This window comes from Erithacus rubecula (genome assembly GCF_903797595.1).
Source record: "Erithacus rubecula genome assembly, chromosome: 1".
Classification (NCBI taxonomy): domain Eukaryota; kingdom Metazoa; phylum Chordata; class Aves; order Passeriformes; family Muscicapidae; genus Erithacus; species Erithacus rubecula.
The window spans coordinates 39,582,096-39,602,474 of record NC_136658.1 but is presented as its reverse complement, the minus strand read 5'-3'; the positions used below and the strand labels follow the sequence as shown (position 1 = coordinate 39,602,474).

The 20,379-nt window shown below is 42.5% G+C and overlaps 1 protein-coding gene across 4 annotated transcripts in view; it reads left to right on the top strand.

Annotated features, from left to right (window-relative positions):
• The first annotated feature begins 4,036 nt into the window (after positions 1–4,036).
• The window catches only part of PDGFD (platelet derived growth factor D), a 137,025-nt gene continuing 120,682 nt past the window's right edge, over positions 4,037–20,379 (top strand). For all 4 annotated transcript variants that reach the window (XM_079331874.1, XM_079331872.1, XM_079331873.1 and 1 more), the window contains exon 1: positions 4,037–4,625. In XM_079331874.1, the coding sequence (XP_079188000.1) occupies positions 4,496–4,625 (130 nt within the window). In that variant the 5' untranslated portion in view covers positions 4,037–4,495. The remainder of the gene's footprint in view (positions 4,626–20,379) is intronic.

The following is a 20,379-nucleotide window of genomic DNA, read 5'->3' as shown; positions in this document are numbered from 1 at the left end:
AAAATCTTGCCTATCAGATTTTCAGTGGTGAAGAACATTGATACTTCCATAGCTTTCTACAGAGAAAAATGTGCCTTTTACTTCTAAACTTAACTTGTCTCTCTTCAGCTTTCACCTTGATATGTCATTGTCCACTAGACAGAACAGCCCTCTAGAATCAATATCCTACCTCCGGGAGGTAGCTGTGACCCTTCTGATTTTCCCTTTGACAAGCTAAACGGCTTGTGATTTTTTAAGCTTTTCCCTGAGTGGCATGTTTCTCAACCTCCAGCTAACCCTGTGGTTCTCCTCTCAGTGTTTCTCGTTTTATTATGATCCTTTCTAAGACTTTATTCATAGGAACTTAAGGCAGCAGTTTAATAATGACAGAAGAAAGCATAACGTCCCTACTCAAACTGATATTCCCTTCTTTAATTAAATATTCAAGGATCCCAGAGAAAACTCACAGAGATCATGAGTTTTGCCACTTAATCAACATAGTTTAAGTGTTCTGGACAAACAGTGCATTTGTGCTCCACAGACAAACTGTATGACTCTGGAGCATCTCCCAGTGAACAAATGATAACAGAGATGGCTACAGTCCATTGTCTTCCTTGATAATCCATCCCCATCGTTTTATTTTCTGCATCAGTGCTTTGTAGGATTAAATACCCTATAACTATGCATGTATTTGTTCCCTGCACTCCCTCCATAGTGAGTGGAGACAAACTGGACCTTCCAAACCACCCCAGCATGACTGCCAAAAGCCTCTGGGCTAGAGGGCCCTCTGATGGGAATCCAGTTCTCTCCAAGAACAGTGAGAACCTGTGTGACTGCTAACACCAGGCACTTCCAGAGGACTAAAATGAGGTGGATGCCACAGGCACTGGGCAGTGCTGCCAGTGGCTATTTCAAAGCATAAGGTGGGCCAGGGCTCAGCTTTACACTTATATCCAGTATCGACACATCTGTCTTAACATATCACCAATGATATAAATCATCCTCTTGTTACTCCCCCAAAGTTTTTGTCATCTTCAAAAGTCACCAGTAATAGCTGCATTTTGCACAGGTTATTATTGGAAATGTAAACCAATGCAGACACAAAAAACTAGCCTATATGGCACTCTCTCAAAGAGAATCCATTTAATAATGCTTCCCTTTTTCATAAACGTTTTTAAGCCTGTCATTTAAGAAGTTTTGAAAACATTTACTAGGCACGGCTTTCATTTCATATGATTCAAATCATACAGTACCAATTGGTATGTTATGAAAGCCACAATTGGATGCTATTCTGCTTGTCAACCAGATTTCCAAGTCAGCATGATAAAATTTTCCAGGTTGATTGAAAATAATTATATTATTTTCTTTTTAATTTCTATTAATTGAGTTTCATATCAGCTGTGAACACTTTTTAATTAGAATCCCAGTTGAGCTGACAAATCCACAATTAGCTAGGTTATCACACTTATACATCAGTGTGTCCTTTTGTGCAGCAACTGTGACTTTCTATGTCTTCCTGTAGAAGCCACCTGATGCTTTAAATTATCCCAAGCACTTAGAACACAGATTAGCCAATGTGCTAGAATGTTTGCCAGAAAGTAAAGACCCGGTGATATGCTTATAAAACTGTCGGAGTATAATCCAAACTTCTCTCTCTTTAACAGAGGTTCTGTGACAACTTATTATAAAGATACTTTTCTGGGTTTTAGTGGGTCTAGAAGTTATTAAAATTAACTAAGAAGCTGTAGCAACAGCCATTGGAATGCAAGCCTTTCCCCTAACAGTCTACCAATGTTAGTTTTGCTTCTCAGTCCCAAAATCTTCTTGTACACCTGTACATCAAATTGGAAAATCTGGTGAAGGTTTTTTGATACTAGGGCTAAAATAAATATCTGCTAATTCACAGAGTTAGGCCTCTGTTTTGGACCCCACAAAGTTATTCCTTGTTTTCTGATGTGAGAAAGAGACTTGTCTGTTCTGCTACAAAAATATTTTTTGCTTGAAAGAGTGGCACCATCCCATGCTTTGTACAGGGAGAAACAGAAATGTACCATGAGCATATGACAGCAGTTTTGCAGGGCTCCTCTTAGTATATATCAAAGCCACTGGTGGTGGAATCCACTTGCCTGTCTCCACCATTGTCTAGTTTATGAGGCCTCATGCTGTTTTGCTTGACAATTCTCTAAGCAACCAGAAATCTCTACTACATAAACAGGAATTTCATCTTATGTACCACAACAGTATGTACTCTTAAAAAAAAAAATAAAAAAAAGGAAAAAAGAAAAGGGCTGAGGAAACCTCAGTTCTGTGCCCTGATCAGACTGAAAAAGTTTAAACTATTAAGCCAGGGAGCATGTCAGCCAAACAGCTGTGGAGTGTTTAAGGTAAAAGCCTCTCTTACTCTTCTGTTAAAGTTGGACCTTTGCAGCCAGGGAGGCATGAGGCCAGAGAGACTGTCTCTAGACCCAGGTCTTGGGAAGACGTATGGATTTTATATAAGCAAATTTATCCGGATGAATTTGGATACAGAAAGAGAAACAGCCTTGGAAATAGTGCCATTTCTTGACTGAACTGTGCAACTGCTCAGATACTGTCAAAACACCTTTCGTCTGACTTTTGGCTGGAAGGTAATCTGTCCTTCGGTCTCTTTCTCTTCCACCTTAAAATGGCCATTTCCCAAAAGAGAACCAATTAAGGGTTTCAGCATCCAGAATCTAAAAGAGAAGGACGGCCTGAAGGCACTAAGAAAAGCAAAACTTCACCACGAGTTGTGGCAAAGATCAGAAGAGAGCTGGGGAGCTGGGATTTTATTGGTTTGTTCTGGAAGTTCCTTGTAAGGTAACTGAAGAGAGGCACACATTGACTGGATGAACAGAGAACATCTCCCAAGCTCCCCCCATACTCATTCACTCTGTCCTCTATTTGACTTTGTTTCTATTTGGATGATTGAATTGGCCACCTTCCCTCTGTTCACCCAGTTCCCCCTACCCCTGAAATGGGCACCCAAAATATAGGCACATCTGCTCACAAATGAAGCACAGTTGGAGCCTTTCCCATTATCTACCACATGGGAGCAGGATTAGGTTCGCTGTCAGTTTTGGGGAACATGAAAGGGATAAAGAAGCATGAATTATGCATAACAGAATTGCACCCTACTGGTTTCTTAAGACATACAAGATGTTTCAGTCCCATTGTCATCGTAGCATGCTCTTGGAGAAAATGCTTCACACAGCCAGAGGCAGTCCTCGCAGTATAGGAGGACTCATCCAAGACTCCTGATACAGCACCATATTGACATTCTTCTGCTAGTGACGTATGTTTCGTGTTGTTAAAGATCTGGCAGCATGTAACAGTTTGTTAGACTGGCTAAGACCGCACAAAATGTTGTAAGAAATAAATTGAGTAGGGAAAAATTTATTAGAGAACTGTTAAAACCTGAATGTTTTTTGTTTTTTTTTTCCAGCATCTTCCTTTTGATTATTTTCACGATGGCTAATGGGAAAAAAAAAGAATATTAAACTAGCAATCTGATCAAAACCCTCACATACCTTTGGTTTAGACCTAAACTCTTCCAGGCAGTAATACAATCTTTTAATACCAGACCAAATTTAATGAGGGTCAAAATTAGTAAGAACTTTTTATGAAAGGCTTTGGACAGTTCTTGGCATGACAAGAAGCCTGTATGTTTCTCACGGGGGCAACTTCGGGTTATTCACCAGTTGTCTCGCTGAGTGCCCTCGCTCGCCCTGGCACAGCTGGGATGTTTGAGTCATTCTGCCCAGCGATGCCTTTGACGCGGTCACCGCGGCCCGAGGGTGACGGGACCCCCGGGTGTGCAGGCGGAGAGCCCTTGGCTCACGGCTCCGTCCCACCCAGCCGCCAGGAGCGCGGCGATCACCGCGCACCGGGGGCAGCCCCCGCCCCGCACCATCCCCCCTGCCCCTCAGTGCCCGCAGTCTCAGGGAGGGCCGGGCAGCGCTCCCGCCCCTTCCCGCGGGCCCCTCTCCTGCCGCGGCCCCCGGCGGAGCGCGGGGCGCTGCCGGCGCTGCGGCCCCGGCGCTGGGCGGCGGGCGGGGCGGTGCGAGGCGCGGTGCAGCCCGGCGGCGGCCGCGGAGGGGGAGCGCGGCTGCGGCAGCCCCCGCCTGCTGCTGGGCCACGGCCGTGCCGGACCAGGGGAGTGGGCGGCGGGCCCGGCCCGGCGCTCCGCACCTCTGCCGACTTTGGCCGGCCCAGAAGGGCAGCCCAGAGTTCAGCATGCAGGAAGTTTTGAGGCAGCTCGCAGAGTAGCGCGGCGGCGGTGAGCGCTGCTTCGCGTGCTCTGGGGTTTGGGGCTTTTCTTGCGGGCATTCGTGCCTCTTTTTCTCCCCCTGCATACAACTCCCCCAAACACACAAGCAGCCCGCAAGAACCAAAAAGTCCCGTAAGGGGAAGAGAAGGCGAGCGAGGGAAGCACCCTCGGCGGGAGAGGAGAGCCCGTTTCTTCGCAGAGACACGGTCCCGCTCGCAGCTGGTCCCAATGCAACTGCTCATCCTCCTCCTGCTCTACGCCGTCGTCTGTGCGAACTTCTGCAGCCGTCAGGGCACCACCGCTCCTGCCCAGAGCGGATCTATAAAAGCCCTGCGGGCTTCCAACATCAGGCGAGATGGTAAGTGTCCTGCTGCGTTATTTATGCCCAAGGGCAGCTTTTTGCGGGGGAAGCCCTTAGGCGCGCCTCGGGGGTGCCGCTGCCCTGTCGGTGTGCCCGGAGGACGGCTGGGGTCGGTCCGGGTGGGGTCCCGTCCCGAGGGTCTGCCAGGTCGTGGGGTGGGTGTAGGGGTACGCTCCGGGGGCGTGTGGCCAGGCGGCTGGAGGGAGCTGTGGGCTGAGGGGACGACTCTGCCCGCGGCTGCACCTCCGGGCGGTCCCAAACTTCTCGGGGCAACTTCGGGGAGGTCTGCTGGGAGCCGGCCCAGCTGGGCTGCGGGGGCACCTCGCTCGTCACAACGCGGAGTGCTGGGTCCCGGCTGCCCGGGCGGGCCCCCCCGGCCGTCCCTCGGCACCCCGGGCCCGTGTGCCTGTGATGTGCCGGCGGCGGGACAGAGCGGGGCAGCGGCGGCTTCGCGGGGGCTCTCAGGGGCGGAGTGTCGGCGTCGCCCAGGGGCTCCTTGGCGGGATCGGGATCGCCTCCCTGCCCCGCCACAGCCTCGCTGCCTTCGACTCCTGTAAGGGCTGTCGGCGTGCGGATTGGGGCACTTCCTCGCCCGGAGGGTGTGAGCCCAGGGCTCGGTGTTCCCTGGAGCTGCCGGGCTCTGCCCGCCGGGGCTGGCCTCGTCCCCCGCGGTGGCCGGGGACGGTGCGCGCCCCTCAGGGCAGCAGCGGCACTCGGGAAGGGCGCTCAGCCGGGCTCCGGTGCGGCTCCCTCCGGTTCCTCCGGCAGGGATGTCCTGGGCAGCCCGCAGCAGCGCTGTGGGACCAGGTGCCTCGAGTGAACGTGGTCGTGACCCCACGGGGAATGAGTGGGGAGACTGCGTAGAAATAGCGCTGCTGAAATTCACCTCTAGAATCCAGGATGGGAAGAGTGGTGGGCCTGTGGCCAGGGAGCAGCCTGGTGTGTTCAGCCTCACGTGGCAGAACTTGCTCTTGCACGCTGCCGTGTGCCTTCCTGCATGGCAAAATGCGGGATGTTCTCCTTGAAATGGACAGAGTTAACATCAGTGTTCGAGTTGACATCTTCCAGTTGACATCATTTATATATCGTATAAACTCTTTGCAAAGATCCAGTCACTTGAGCCATTTCCAAGACTGTATTTGCTAGTGTTTATTTTCCAGCATGTATACAATGAATGTAATGGGTATACAGTTGATTTAGGAAAATGTTTTTGTTTAATGTTTGGAGCCATATTGAACTTAATATTATTTTTTATGCCTTTCCTAGTCACTGAAAGAAGACTTAGAGGAGGTGGAGGATTTTTTTCTTAGAATGGAAATGTTGAGTCAGGAAGCAGGACAGAATTGCAGTTGTTTTTGATACCGAAGTCATATTTAATCTCATTAAAGAAAAAAATAAAATAAGTATGTGCAATAAAAGTACATATTTGTTCCTTCTGTTTCATTCTTTATAATTATTCTGTGTTTTATCAAGCTTCATGACTTGTTAACCTGCCATCTTCATAGAAGGAATGAGACCATCTCTGAACTAAGCTAAGCAAGCTTCCACCCAGCTCAAACTTCAAACAGGCTTTTTTAGTGAAAAATTTAATGCTTAGGACATCAAAATGTGTATGACTCTGATCTTCTCTGTACAGTCAATGAAGAAATCATTAGTCCCTAATAGAAATAAAGTTTTCATACTAATAGCAGTATGATGGGTGTTTTACTCCTCAGAAGGCTTCCTGTGGTGAAATTGCTTCGTGCAGTGATGAAGAGAACAAGCCTCTGAAATGATTAGTTAATTGCTATCTTTCTAGTTGCGATAATTTAGGAATTTGATTAAGCTGTGTACCTTTAAAATTATCCAAGTTAACTTGTAGTGGTTGATCATTGGTGGGTGCTGGTGGTGGGTTGCATATTTCTGTGTAATTACATCCTACCTCTTGTCTTTGCTGGACACGTGCTACTGAGCCTTGCAGCCTACAGTGACTGTGCCCGTGCTGAAGTCAGACACGTCTGCAGTTCCTGAGTGGATGTCATGGACGTGCTGAAGAGGTCACAGACATGGATGAAGACCACATGCAGACCCCTAGCATGCTGCAGCCTTGCTCTCTCCCTGTGCTTGGGAATCCTGTTGCTTTTTCTCTGCAAAGGACCATGGGTTCTGGTGGGGCCAGTGGAGCTGAGTGTGGGGCTGCAACATTTAAAGCAGGTCTGCTGCTGATTCCCCCTGATTTTACTCAAAACTGTTGCTCGAGTTCCTTGAGCGAGGGTCTGTATTTGTGCAGGCAGAGGTTTTGAGCAGTATTCCAAATGTTGCATGCATGTGACGAGCTCACAAGCAAATGCTTAGACCACAATTGGCTGTAGGCCACTAATAGTATTTCTGCCTTTTATAATTTGCAGTGTTTTTGTGTTGTTTTGGTCTGAAGCAATGATATGGAACAGCATGAAAGACATGTGAGTTGCATTGCTGAGTCAGACAGTATTTTTTGCTTTGTAAATATTTGTAGACGTGACAATACAGAATGGGATCTGAGAGCACACGTTGCATTGGGCTAAATGTGTTCCAACACTCTCAAAACACACAGCAAAGATAAAAAGTAGTTTAATATTATGTTTTGGGTTGGTGATCATGATTATTAGGTTGTGAAATAAAAGAGATACTGAAGAGGAAACAAGGCCCATTCAGTTTCAAAAAAATACCTTGGCAAGTCCAAGACCACCTGCACATTTTATTTAAAAAAAAATCCTTTGAGTTCCAGTTTTCTTTTGATTCCAAGCAGGATAAACTAGTGGTACTGCATACACGGAGTTTAGTATGGAGACTTGGTCTTGCTTCCAGCCAAAACAAACCTTTTCAGTGTGCATGATTCAATATTGCCTTTCTTCTTTCAGACTAAAAGAAGTTGGCCTATTTGTAATTGCTTTTACTTAAGACTGAAGTTGATCTGATAAGAAATCTATAAATGAGGGCAGCACGTACAAAAAAAAATTGCCATTTAATGACTACCAAACCTAACCAGACTGTACTTTCTGCTGAAGATATTAAGAATATAAATAACTTGCTTACAAGACATCCTCTTGTCCTAGTTGAAGGACTGTCATTGATGACTCAGCAGTCCAGTGTAGCACTAATCAATTTTTTAAAGTGTCCTGGAGGTGCCAGTGACATTTATAGCACAAGTACTGGTATTCACTTAGAGTGTTTATTAATGCTATTAAGTTAAGTACTTTGAAGTTCATCAGAAGAACATGGAGGTCTTCCAGATGCTTCCATTGTTTTATTTTAACTCAGTTTCCCAGTTTGCAGGTAATACTGCCTAATTACAAGAAGTCTGATATTTTGTTTCTCCTGTTTTGGTCGTTTATGTGTACTTGGAGATGAAAAGTAGAAGATAAAAAGTGGTAAATAATATTATTTACTATATAATGTCTAACTGAAACATCACATGTTTTTTCTTATCAGTTTTTGAACAAACATCTGGGTAGTTTATGAAAGTATGCCTAGTCTGTATCTTCAGACTAAGCATCACCATACATATTTTAAACTTCAAACTCGAGAGTTTAAAGAAAAGGCAGAACAGAACAGACAGCATAGTGTCAGGTCATTTCAGTATGTAAACAACTGCAAGCCATGGAATCAGTATCTTCTGATGTGGATTTGAAACCATAACATCAGATGACTCGAGATGATTCCGTGCTCTTGTGGTTTTCATTATGAATCCAAAAATAAAGGGAATTTTCGAACTTTGCTTTTCTTGTGCACCACAAAAATACAAAGAAAAAAACTGTACTTTATAATTCTGGGGAGCTGCCAATAGCTTTTGGCTCTTTAAGGGCCAGTCCAAATGAACGTGTGCCATTAACTCTGCCCTCTTCTTCCTTGTATTGCTGATACCTAATCACAGGTAAAAGTATATGGTGATTTGGGTGGTGTTCTCTCACCAAATAAAGGCTAAGTGTCTGCTTTTGGGAGAAGATTGTGGTTTTTTCTGTTTTTTGATTGTTTGACTGGTTGGTTTTTTAAAGAGAGTAGGTTTAGATTAGATACTTTAAGGTCCCTTCCAACCCAAGCCATTCTACGATTCTATGATTTTATGGTATTAGGAGAAATTCTTCACTGTGGATGTGTTGAGGCACTAGGACAGGTTGCCCAGAGAGGTCTGTTCAAGGGGTTTTATCAAGCTGATCTAGTGCAAAGTGTCCGTTCTCATGGCACAGGGATTGGAACTAGATGACCCTCAAGGTTCTTTTCCACCCAAAATAAAACCTTATTCCATGATTTTGTGTTTCCATGATTCTGTGAAATGTCTCTGGTATCACAAGTGGTATAAACCATCACTTTTGGAATGCACTTACTGAGTTATTTTATAATAGGCATGTATACATTTTTTAGAGGACTCTGGTAGCATAAAATTGTGTAAACTGTAAAATGTCCAAAATAAATTGTTTTTTATAGGCTTTATTTCCTTGTTTTCTACTTTTTGTAAATAAATGTGTATTTCAGGCTTCGTCAGTTTAAAAAAAAGCCTTACTAATTTCCCTGCTGTAATGCACTTTGGTCTACGATTATCTGACTTTGATGATGTCTCTTATCTGTGTAATTAACATTTTGGACTGAAATATCAAAGAATATTGCATGCGAATTCCAACCCTGACTCAGCAGCAAGCAGCATAAAGGAATTCTCTAAAGGAACTTGAAATATGTTTTATCAGGCCGATGTATATCATAGTGGAAGTCACTGTAAATTCTTCAGTCTCTTGAAACTTCTTGGTTTTTGTTTGGGGCTTTTTAAGTATTGCTATGAAACTGAATTAGGCCAGCTTGAAGGGTTGGAAGAGAAAACTTGATAGCTGTATTGCTTTAATTTGTAGAAACTGAACAGTGCTGAAAATCTAAAATAATGTTGGGAGTTCTTTTCCACTGTTGTGCCACAGAGATGTTGGGCTTTATAAAACATCTAGGAATAGGCATAAACAGAAAATTCTCAGGGGATCATTAGTGCAGTAATATTCATCATGTGCTTAAATTTGACCATCTTCATAATTCTGTTAAAGGGATTAAAGCCGTACAGAAAAGTGAATATGAAAGTTTGAACAGCTTTTATATAAATGAGGTGAATAAAAATAACTATTTTTTGATGAATCAAGTGTACCTAGTATTTGCCAAATTAGGAATCGTAGAATTGTTTAGGTCAGAAAAGACCTCCAATATCACCAAGCCCAGGTGTTTACTCAGCACTCATACCATTGATCCAGATGCTTTTGGATCCTTGGGCCTGTCCAGATCCCTGTGCAGGGCCTTCCTACCCTGTTAATTTTGCCCACATCAGCCCTCACAGTGCTGTGGTTTTTGCTTTGGTAGGTGTTGATGACACAGCAGTGGTGTGGCTACTGCTGAGCAGTGCTGGCACAGCATCAGGGCTGTCTCTCTAACATTCTGCCCCTGGCAAGTGGCTGGGAGGGGGCACAGCCAGCCCAAATTAACCAAAGGGGTGTTCCATATCATATGACATCAGATATAAAAGCTAAGGGAGGGAGAAAGAATGGGGAGCATTTGTTATTTTACGTTGTTTACCTTCTGAAGCCATCACTATGCGTGCTGCAACTTTGCTTCTTGGGAAGTGGCTGGATATCACCCCCTGATGGAAGGTAGAGAATAAACTTTTTTCTCTTTGTTTATACACACCAAATTTTCACTTTTTTTTGTCTTAGTAAAGTGCCTTAACTCAAGCTACAAGTTGTTTGTCATCTTATTTTCTCTCCCTTGTCCCACTGAGAAGCGAAGTGATGGGGAGGCTTGATGAGCACTTGGTGGCCAGCCAAGGTACCCCCACTACGTAAAGTCCAGGCAGACAACATCCACAGCCTTTCCCTCACCAACTGAGAGGGTCACCTGGCCACAGAGGAGATCAGGTTGGTCATTCAGGACCTTCCTGTCCTAAAGCCATGCTGACTGGGTGTGATCCCCTGGTTGTCCTGCATGTTCTGCGTGATCACACCTTGGTGAGCGGTGCCATGACTTTCTCCTGCACTGAGGTCAGGTTGACAGGCCTGTGTTTTTCCTTCTCCTTGTATCCTCCTTCTGGCTGTTCTTGTATATGTGTTTGCTGCCCTCCAATTAACTGGACCTTCTAGATTGCTAGTGCTGTTGGTAAATGGTGGATTGTGGCTTGGTGAACACTTCTGCTGGCTCTCAAGACCCTTGGATGGATCCCATCTGTCCCCATGGACTTGTGTCTAAGTGAAGTAGCAAGTCACTAACCATTTCCTTTTGGATTGTGGGGGCTTCATTCTGCCTTCTGTCCCTCTCTTCCAGCACAGGAGGCTGGATACCTAAAGCAAATTGGTCTTACCATCAAAGACTGAGGCAAAGAGAACATATGTAACTGTGGCTTTTCTTCAGGCTTTGTTGCTGTTTTTCTCAGTTGTATTTAGTCTGTCAAACTAAAAAAAGTATATATATCATAGGCATGAGTCTTTTGTACACGCATTTGCAGAATAATCATAAATATAATTTTTATCTCTAGGATATTGTCTAATATAGCAAAATAGACACTCACCTATCACAGAATCACAAAATATGTTTAGTTGGAAGGAAACAAGAATGGTCATTGAATCCAGCTCTTAGCCGTGCACAGGATCCCCAAAAGTCACCCCGTGTGCCTGAGAGCATTGTTCAAATGACTGTGCAGAATACCTAAATTAAGGACAGAAGCACAGAGATTAATACACTTGATATAGTTGCTTCCAAATCAGCATTAAAATAATAAAAATATTGCATTTGGGCATTTGTTTTAGAGAACAAAAAATAAACCCCACACCCCAGGTTTAATGTAATTTTTTTTAAGTCCTAGTGGAACAGTAAACTCAGACCAGTATTTCAGCCTAACTATTCATGGTAGTTAAGGTCTTTATGTGATGTTGGTAGCTATGTAATTTATGGAATTTGGGTTGAAAGCAGTAATGTTTAATAATGTCTGGAAGTTTTTCAGGCTGCTAGTTGATGTTCCGAAAGTGGCTTTTACATTATTAAAACTTTTGTTAATTGTAAAGGAACTTACTAGAAAAGGATTATCAAGGCAGAAATTTCTTGAACACAAATTCACTACATTGTATTTGTCATTACTTCTTTAGACTGTGTGTAGCAATTGCATAAAATGAACAAAGCCACAAAATGTATATTATTTCTACAGCAAGAAACTCCTTTGGGGAGCTATAAATTAGAAGGACAGGGAATGGCTTTTATTTGATACCTCTAATATACTATATGTACAAAAGATGCAGCAGGAGTTTATGTGTTTTATACTCCACTCTTTTCCTATGGATAGTCTGGCTAACATTAAAATATATTTTCAGCAAATGCAGACTTATCTCTTTAAAAACAACTAAAATGTATTACAGGACTGGCACTGAACACAGGGTAGGCATCTGCAGATGATACCAGAGTCCCAAAGGTCTCTTTGACCAGACCATCTTCATGTTGTCTCCAGAGCAGTAATTGTGGTTTCTTGAGGTCACTTCCAACCTCAGCCATTCCACAATGGCATCTCCTACAGCTGAGGAGGAGTGGCGATGGGTGGCACACATTGATCCTGAGAAGTGGTGCTCGCCTTTCCTATCTCTTCCATCCTGCGTTTCCTCTTTCCCAATCTGCCCCTTTCTCCATGTGCAGCAGTGGCAGGAACATGGAGTCTGGCTCTTTACATCTCTGGGCCCAGCTGTGTCCCTTTTCTTGCCATCCCCCTCCATTCCTTGTGTAGCTGTGCTCAGTTTTGTTTACCCAGCTGAGAAACCTTGGGTTAACTCTCAAAAGATTTTACATGATCCCAACTCCAAAGAAGGGCTGCTCTGGCTTGCTTTGGCTGTTGTGCACCTGCAGGGATTTGACCTCAGGATACTAAAACGGGCCCAAGAGATACCATGAAGGCTCTGTGTTGGCATTCTCTGTAGTAAAAATTTGCCCACTAATGCAGGGAAATTTAGCAGTAATCTTTTAGTCAATTGATTCAAGCTATATTCAAGTATTGCCTCCAAAATTCCTGCTATTGTATTTATGAGATTGATTACATTATCCCACATTTTGGATAAAAGAGAACACTTTTATTGCTTCTGGTGAGGTGCTCTTGGCTGAAATACTGGATTGCATAGAGTTGTTTGGCAGTTTGTTGCAAATCAGTCTCCTGTTTACAAAGCTAAGGAAGTGTCCTGTTTACAGAGTGAAACTGGAGATACTTTCTTTTGGGAGTTTGGGTTTGGCTCTAATACTTTTGGTAGTGAGTAAATCCTACATGATCTCGAGCTTCCTATTGTACTTGAGTAATGTTCAGTTTCATGTTTCCTTTTTTATCTGTATCCCACGCTGTGAAGGCCAACATCCCATGTCTCTGCTTTGGTAATTAGAGCTCTGAGTATTTGGAGATGATGCAGGAGGACTCACGTTTACCTTCTCTTCAAACTTCCTGCCAATGTGTTTTAGCCCTGCTGTGCTTGGGACTTGATGATATTGAGACTCTGTAAAACTATTTATTAGCACTAGGTCCCTGAAAAGCTTGAAAAATAGCCATTTTGACTTTTGTTGCACTAAAATCAATGATAAAATTTCCATCAACCCTTCCTGTGGCAAGGCCTGGCACACAGCTCACATGAATTAATACAGGATAAAATAAAGTGCTTAGGAATTCAGTGATGAGTTTGTAATACGAAGACTCTTCAAAATGTTTAGTTTGAAAAAGACCCTAAGATTGAGCCTACATAGGAGCACCAAGCCCACCACTAAACCACATCCGTTAGTGTCACATCTACACATCTTTTAAATACCTCTAGGTGTAGTGACTCAAAGGCTTCCTTGGGTAGCCTGTTCCAGTGTTTGACAACCCCTACAGTAAAGAAATCTTTCCTAATATCCACTCAAAATCTCACTTGATAACACTTGCTCTTGTCCTTTTGCTTGTTACTTGGGAGATCAAGCCCCACCTGGCTACACCCTCCTTTAATGAAGTTATGATAAGGGCCCCTTGAGCTTCCTCGTCTCCAGGCTGAACATCCCCAGTTCCCATGGCCACTCCTCATCAGACTTGTGCTCCAGACCCTTCCTGAGCTTCATTTCTCTTTGCATATGCCTCAGAACCTCATTTTCTCTCTTGTGGTGAGGGGTTTGTGTGCAATACTCAGGATGTTCAGTTAGTGTCCATACACTGAGACAAACCAAACAAATCCTTTGCACTGATAGAGATGGAAGAGTAGCTGATGTAGTTACAGATTGTGTGTCAAAAATACAGAACAAAGCCTTGTATTCAAATGTCCAGTTTCTTCTATACTGACTACCTTATGTGTCACCCACAGGATATCCTACAAGTGACTTCAGCTGCAATACATTTCTAAACAAGACCATAAGGAAACCTGTCAGTATTTTTCAGTGTCTTGCATTGTTTCTGTTTGTTTCTTAAAGAGGCTCCAAATGTAATATGCGGGGGTTTCTGTTATTGTTTCTTTTTGGATCAGTTGCAAAGGATTTTTCTCATAGTTGAATGTTCTAATCTGATATGACTCACAAAAAAAGTGGATTGAGGATGAAGCAGAGACCCAGACTGGTTAGAGAGAAGGAATAAAAATAGACACACAGAATGTTGTTCACCAGAAGTACTGTGAGATCTGGAAACCCTTTATGTACTGTTCTGCCCTTTATTTTTCAGCCAATTTTCTCGAAAGATAAACCCTTTGCCTTAACAGACCAGTGGCAGTAATGCTGAGTGAGAACAGCAAGTAGGTGCTGATAATGCCTAGGGATTCTTTGTGGAGATGGACCAACACAGCTTCTTAGTTGTGATTCCACAGCAGGGATAGTCACTGATAGGAGTGATTTCACTCACACATCCAGATGTCAGTACAAGGGTTTAAGACCTCCTTGCAGAAGCTTACAGAGAATTTGCTGCTTTGGAATTGATTGAAAGCCCTGGAGTTATGGCAGAGTTTCCCTTTGTGGATCAGGTTGTAAGCCTGTTCCTTGCTCCATTAGCCACATCCACATTGCTTTGTTAGGTTTCTGAATGTTTGGCAGTGTGCACAGTGGGATGCTGGTTTGCTTTGTCTCTGTCTGTATGGTGTAATCTGGGGTTCCAAAACCACCAGGTATGCATGTATCACTGCTGTTCTAGTAAGGTGTTTGAAACTGTGAGAAAGGTAAAGGGATTCTTTGGTGGTTTTTTATCCTCCTAATGGAAGAAAACTGTATGTACCTGAATAGGTTTGGTTTTATTTTTGTTTGGAATCAGTACTTGTCACCTGGGAGACTTACTGACATGATATGCATTTCTCACCAATTTGTATAATTTATAAGATCCTTGAAAATTAAACTCCTGTTTTAAACAAAATATAAAATTCTTGCACATATATAGTAGTGGTCTGGCTGGTGTGTGTGGTCTGCTGTTACAAAATTTGCATGTGCAAACATTTGAACCTCCAGAGTCAGTTCTCTGAGGGTGCACATCCTTTTTACAGGATATTCAGGTTGTCTTGTGTGATGCCTCTGAGAAATGGCTGCAGTGATGACCCTGTCCTTGCAGAGCCCTTGAGTAATGCTGTCTTGAGTCTGTTCTTGGACCTGCATGGCAAAGTCTCATCTCCATACATACAGCCTGCCTCCCAGCAGACTTCGAGAAATGAGTAATTCTCCTCAACATAGGAACAAGCATCACTCCAGAAATAAACTTGTTTGCACTGCAGAGGAACCTCATGCTATAGTCTGGCATGCATCTCAGGACTAATCCTGTACCAGTGTGGCAAGCAAAGGAGGATGAGAAGTGGACCAGTATGGCTGTTCAGCCTGCTCTTTCCCCAATCTCCTAATTGGTCACAGCACACACAGTAACCCTTCCTGGGCAATATTCATGCATTTGGAAATATTTTCCTGCAGACAATATCACTATATGTAAATACCTTTAGTTTCACTGTAAGGGTTGCACCCTGGCAGCTTGGAGAGGCAGAAGTGCCACCCACAGCCACTGCTGCAGGTGGGCAAAGACTGGAGATCCTTACCAGGGTGCAGCCATCCTTGAAATACTATGGCCTTGTCTGTCTGCTGCTCAGAGCTGCCTCTGTTTTTGCAGACTGAAAGCTATGTGCCATACTGAGGTAAAATATCAGGGCACATGAATAGCCAGTTTTGGGGAACAAAGAATTACACGAAATGACAGTGTGATGTCCTTTATCAAAATCAAATATCTTGGTTTTCACATGCTTGCCTGAATGGCACGCAGTGCATGGGAGTTAAATAGCAGTCTCTTCTCCAAAGAAACCCTGGAACAAAACAGGGAAAGCTATTATCCTGGTTTTGTTACTTTGCACTTTTGTTCCCTGGATTTGGTTTCATCTAGTGCATAAGGACATAGAGGAAGGTCACGAAGAAGAAATCATAATGACTTGATATGTCAGTTCAGTTTATTTTCTTGAAGAATGACTTTAAAGGCTTTTTTATCAATGTGTGCAGGATATTTTTCAAGGCTTGCAGGAGCTCTCTTTTTTTTTTGTACAGGGATTTTGTCTCAGGATTTTTCTCCAATGACTGTGCCATTTCCTGTTTCTCCTGCTGTCTTCTGTGCCATCACTAATGCTTGCAGGACCTAAAGTTAAACCTTGTCAAGCAGATTGCTTTTAAAGCTTACTTTAGGCAAGGGGAAAAAAGTGTCACCTGTTTTTCTTATCAGAAGTGAGACAGAATATATTTCTATATATGCTTTTGCAGTGAGGAGATTGCAAATTTAAGTATGTGCCTTTGCAGTTGCGACAATGAATTGCTAGTACATCAATTTCAAAAGGGTGTTTGAAGGTATCTTCAAAGGTATTTGGCCAAACCAGAACAAAAATACCATGAGCTGCCTTGTTTCTTTCTAGGGCAATAGCCAACCTAGTTCACCTAATGCAACTTCTGCTTCCCTTCTGTTTCCAAAGGTGGAAGACAAGCATTTCCTTCAGTTATTTATTGTCTTGTTTATCACTATTGTAGACTTTTTTATTTTTATTTTACATTTACTGTGGCTAAAGCAAAGCCTATTCTTAAGAGACAAACCACTATGAACTCCATAGTGTTATTATTATCTTGCTGACTTGATGTTCTTGCCAGTTAAAAATTGCTTAAAATTGCCAGATAAAATAGAGGATCCAATGCCAGCACGTGAAACCAGCAGTTTTTAAAATTGGTTTTGACAGAGGTTCCTGTGCGTGCAGCAGCAGCTGGCAGAGCTTTTCACAGAGTTGAGTGGGCCTGGTGGAAGAGCTGACTTGAAGAAAGCCAGGGAGCTCCCACTGGGGGCTTGGCTGAACCTCTGTCAGAGAGCTGCGTAAGGCATGCAAGATACACTGTGCTTGCTTATGATGGACACTAACAAAGAATACTTACCCATAATGATTGATGTACAATTTCACATGGAGTGTCCAGTTTTTCCTGCACATAGGCACAGCATTTCTGTTAAAAAGGTGGTAAATTTTGACTGCCTGATGCTGAAATCAGGCAGTTAGATGGCTCAGAATAAGAGAATAGACTGGCAATACTCAAAGCTGAAGATTTCTAGAACCTGTCAAATCCCCACATTTACTATATTCAAAACAAAGCACTGCTCTCACAAACTTTTCACTAAATATATGCTTTTATAATAAAGCAAAGTAAAGCAGACAGAAAGAAAGCATCAGAGAAATTTCCATTTCATTTTTTAGCCAGGACAAAAAAAAGGCACTGTCCGATCACTGAACATGCGGGTTGATGTGGGTTTGGCCTGAAACATACTTTTCTAAAAAAGAAATTCAAAATTGCATTAGGTACAAAGTTGAATTGACTACACAGCCTTGTTAAATGTTCAAAATAAAGAGAAGAGATGAAGTAAAATGTTGAAGCTCTTTTGTTGTTGTGGTTGTGGGGTGGAGGTTTGTGTTTTGGGGTTTTTTGTTAGATTCATTGTAGGGCCAGACACAGCAGGAGTAAAGTGTGAAATCATGCATATTCAGCCAGGTGCATCACCCACCATGTACTGAGTGTGATAGGGGAGATGAAGGAGCTGCAGGCCTGCCTGACTTTCCCAAATAATCTTCCCCTTGGATCTACCAACACAGTGCAGTAGAAGTCTGGGTTATTGTAAATGATTGGTAAGGCAGAGCGGCCAGAAGGAGTTGGATAGTGTGCTAAAACTCCTCCCTACTCCCTGCTGAAGTAACTGCTCCATGTCTTGCTGCATCCTGTTGTTCCAGTGTGCTCTGGATGGGGCTCCCTTCTGCCTCTCCCCCTGCGTCTGTATAACTGAATCCACAGCTTAGCCCTGTGTCAGCAAGCAATCTGATACATTGCCAGATGTGACTTTCCACAGTTCCTCCATGTGGTACTGCAGCTCTTGCTAAGAAAAAGATGTCCCTGATCATTACAGGGTAGTTGGAGTAGATGAGCTTTAGAAGTCCCTTCCAACCAACCAATTTATGGTTATATAATTCTGTGAAAAACAAATGATGTGTTTAGTCTCTGTATTCCTGACTGAGCTGTGTCAGAGAGACAGTCCATGTGCTCCTCATGTAAGGTATATGTATATTTTGTGCATTTGTTTGTCAGTGCATGCCATTTTTACTGCCTGTGGAAAATGGACACTAGGTGTAGATCCTATCTTCATCTTGTGCTCACTACTGGGAATAATGCAATTTTAAACACTGTGTGATTGTGTTCAGTTTGTAAAAAAGTAATCTACTGTTTATGGCTTTATTTATTCAGTGTGATTTCAGTTGCAACTCATCTCTTAATAATGAACAGTAAATAAAATGCTAATCTGTTTTACAGTTTCTGTGTTGTGAAAGTTCAGGTACTTGGATAACTTAATTAGCACTAATTTCCGTAGTACACTGATTAGTTTCTCAAATTTGTCAGTTTTTGGACATCTTTGCTGTAAATAGGCAAAGTATAATGGAGCTGGTATTGCCACTGTGGCTTGAGGTCTGTCTTTTCAGTATTAACGAATATCTTTACATTCATACTGTATGAATGTATGAATCCATATTTGACTTTTAGTAGAGAAGAGAAGGAATAGTATATAAAATAATTGTGGCTTTTCTCCCTTGTTGTTGACCGAGGAGAAAGGAACATTACAGAAAACATGAGAGGGAATATCTTCATGTGTTCTTCCCTCTAGATCTGGTGTAGGAATGCTGCTTGTAGGCAGAGAAATATTTGAGTGAGGAATACAGCATTGTGTCTCCTAAATCAATCAGGATCACTCAATCAATACTGGGACAACAGCTTATTAAGTATGTAAATTATGAGTTACTCTTTCATTATCTGTATTATCCTTCAGTGATTACTGTCTCTGTCCTTATGATTATTCTGATAACTTCTGAATTGAAACATTAATACCTCAGACAGCTCCTCATAAGGAAATTCTCTACTGCAACATGATTCAGGATTGCATTCATCATGCCAGCACTGAGGGTGTTAAGTGGAAGTCTTAGCAATTCCCTGGAGTTCTCTGGTATCTAGTGCTCTTAAGGATCTAGTTTTAAGACCTTGACCATGTTCTGCCACCTTCTCCCACATCCTGTTTGTCTAAGAGAGGTGTTCCTGTGCTCATGTGCGTAGCAGCTAGTCTGTCTGTGGCAATCAAACAGCATGCAGTCTTGCTTGATTCTAGTGCAAATATCTGTTTCCATAGAGCATTGCAAACATAATATGCAGTCTCTACGCTGTAACATTTGCGTTTTCCCCTTGGCTCTTCCTGCCGGAACAATTTCAGAATAATCCTTTTCTGTTTGCCTCTGTTTTGCAAAGGATTCCTGCTATGGACTGAGTGACATTGTCAGCCAGTGAGAAAGTTTATATGTCACATATAGTTAGGACTTCTGTCGAATAAGTGCAAAGTTTTATGATTCATTTAATTTCACAGTCCCTGGTAGTATGCATGGTCTTAAGCTGATGCTGATCTCTCAGTATCTGGGACCTAATTCTGAATTCAGGAGTCAAAATGGTGCATTTTTGTTAACAGGCCCTACAACCTCCTATTTAAAATCTATGCAGGACTTTTTATTGTTCTGATAGACTTTGAAAAGCAGGTCACACTTTTTTTGCTTCTATACAATCCTAAATGTGTTCTTCTTAGTTATAATAATGGTTTATACTTCAATGAAAATATGTTGTTTTGAAGAATTGATATCTTATGGTCTTTATGAAATTAGTAGCTTTTTGAAGGTCTGTTTACTTTTTCTGTATTGTTTACATCTGTTGCATTGCAGAATGAATGCTGATGGTGCTGCTACACTCTGGAGACTATTCTGCACAAATCTCCATAAAACCTACAAACTTTTCTTTGTGATTAGAGCTCAATTCTGCAATAAAAACATTCTTAATAAAAAATGCATGCTATCTAGTTTGAAAAAGAAACCCATTTGAAATCATGGCAGCTTACTTGAAGATGTGAGCAAAACGTAATACTTTGCAAAATGCAAGGCGTGTTACTGGATAACCACAAAATGCCTTCATTGAAATCTGTCAAATTCTACTTGAAATATTGCTGTTTTCTTAATTATGTATGGAATTAAGAACTATTTTTATCTGTTGAGGTCAGCTTAAGTTTTGCAACCATGGCACAGTGAAATGCAGTTCATTAAATATCAGTATGGACCACATTCACAGTAGATTGAATAATGGTGTTGGCATTTCTTTTTTTTTTTTTTTTTTTTCCAAAAATCTGCAGTCTTCAATTGCTACTCTACAGAAATTTTGCTTTCATTATTCCTGTTTTCAA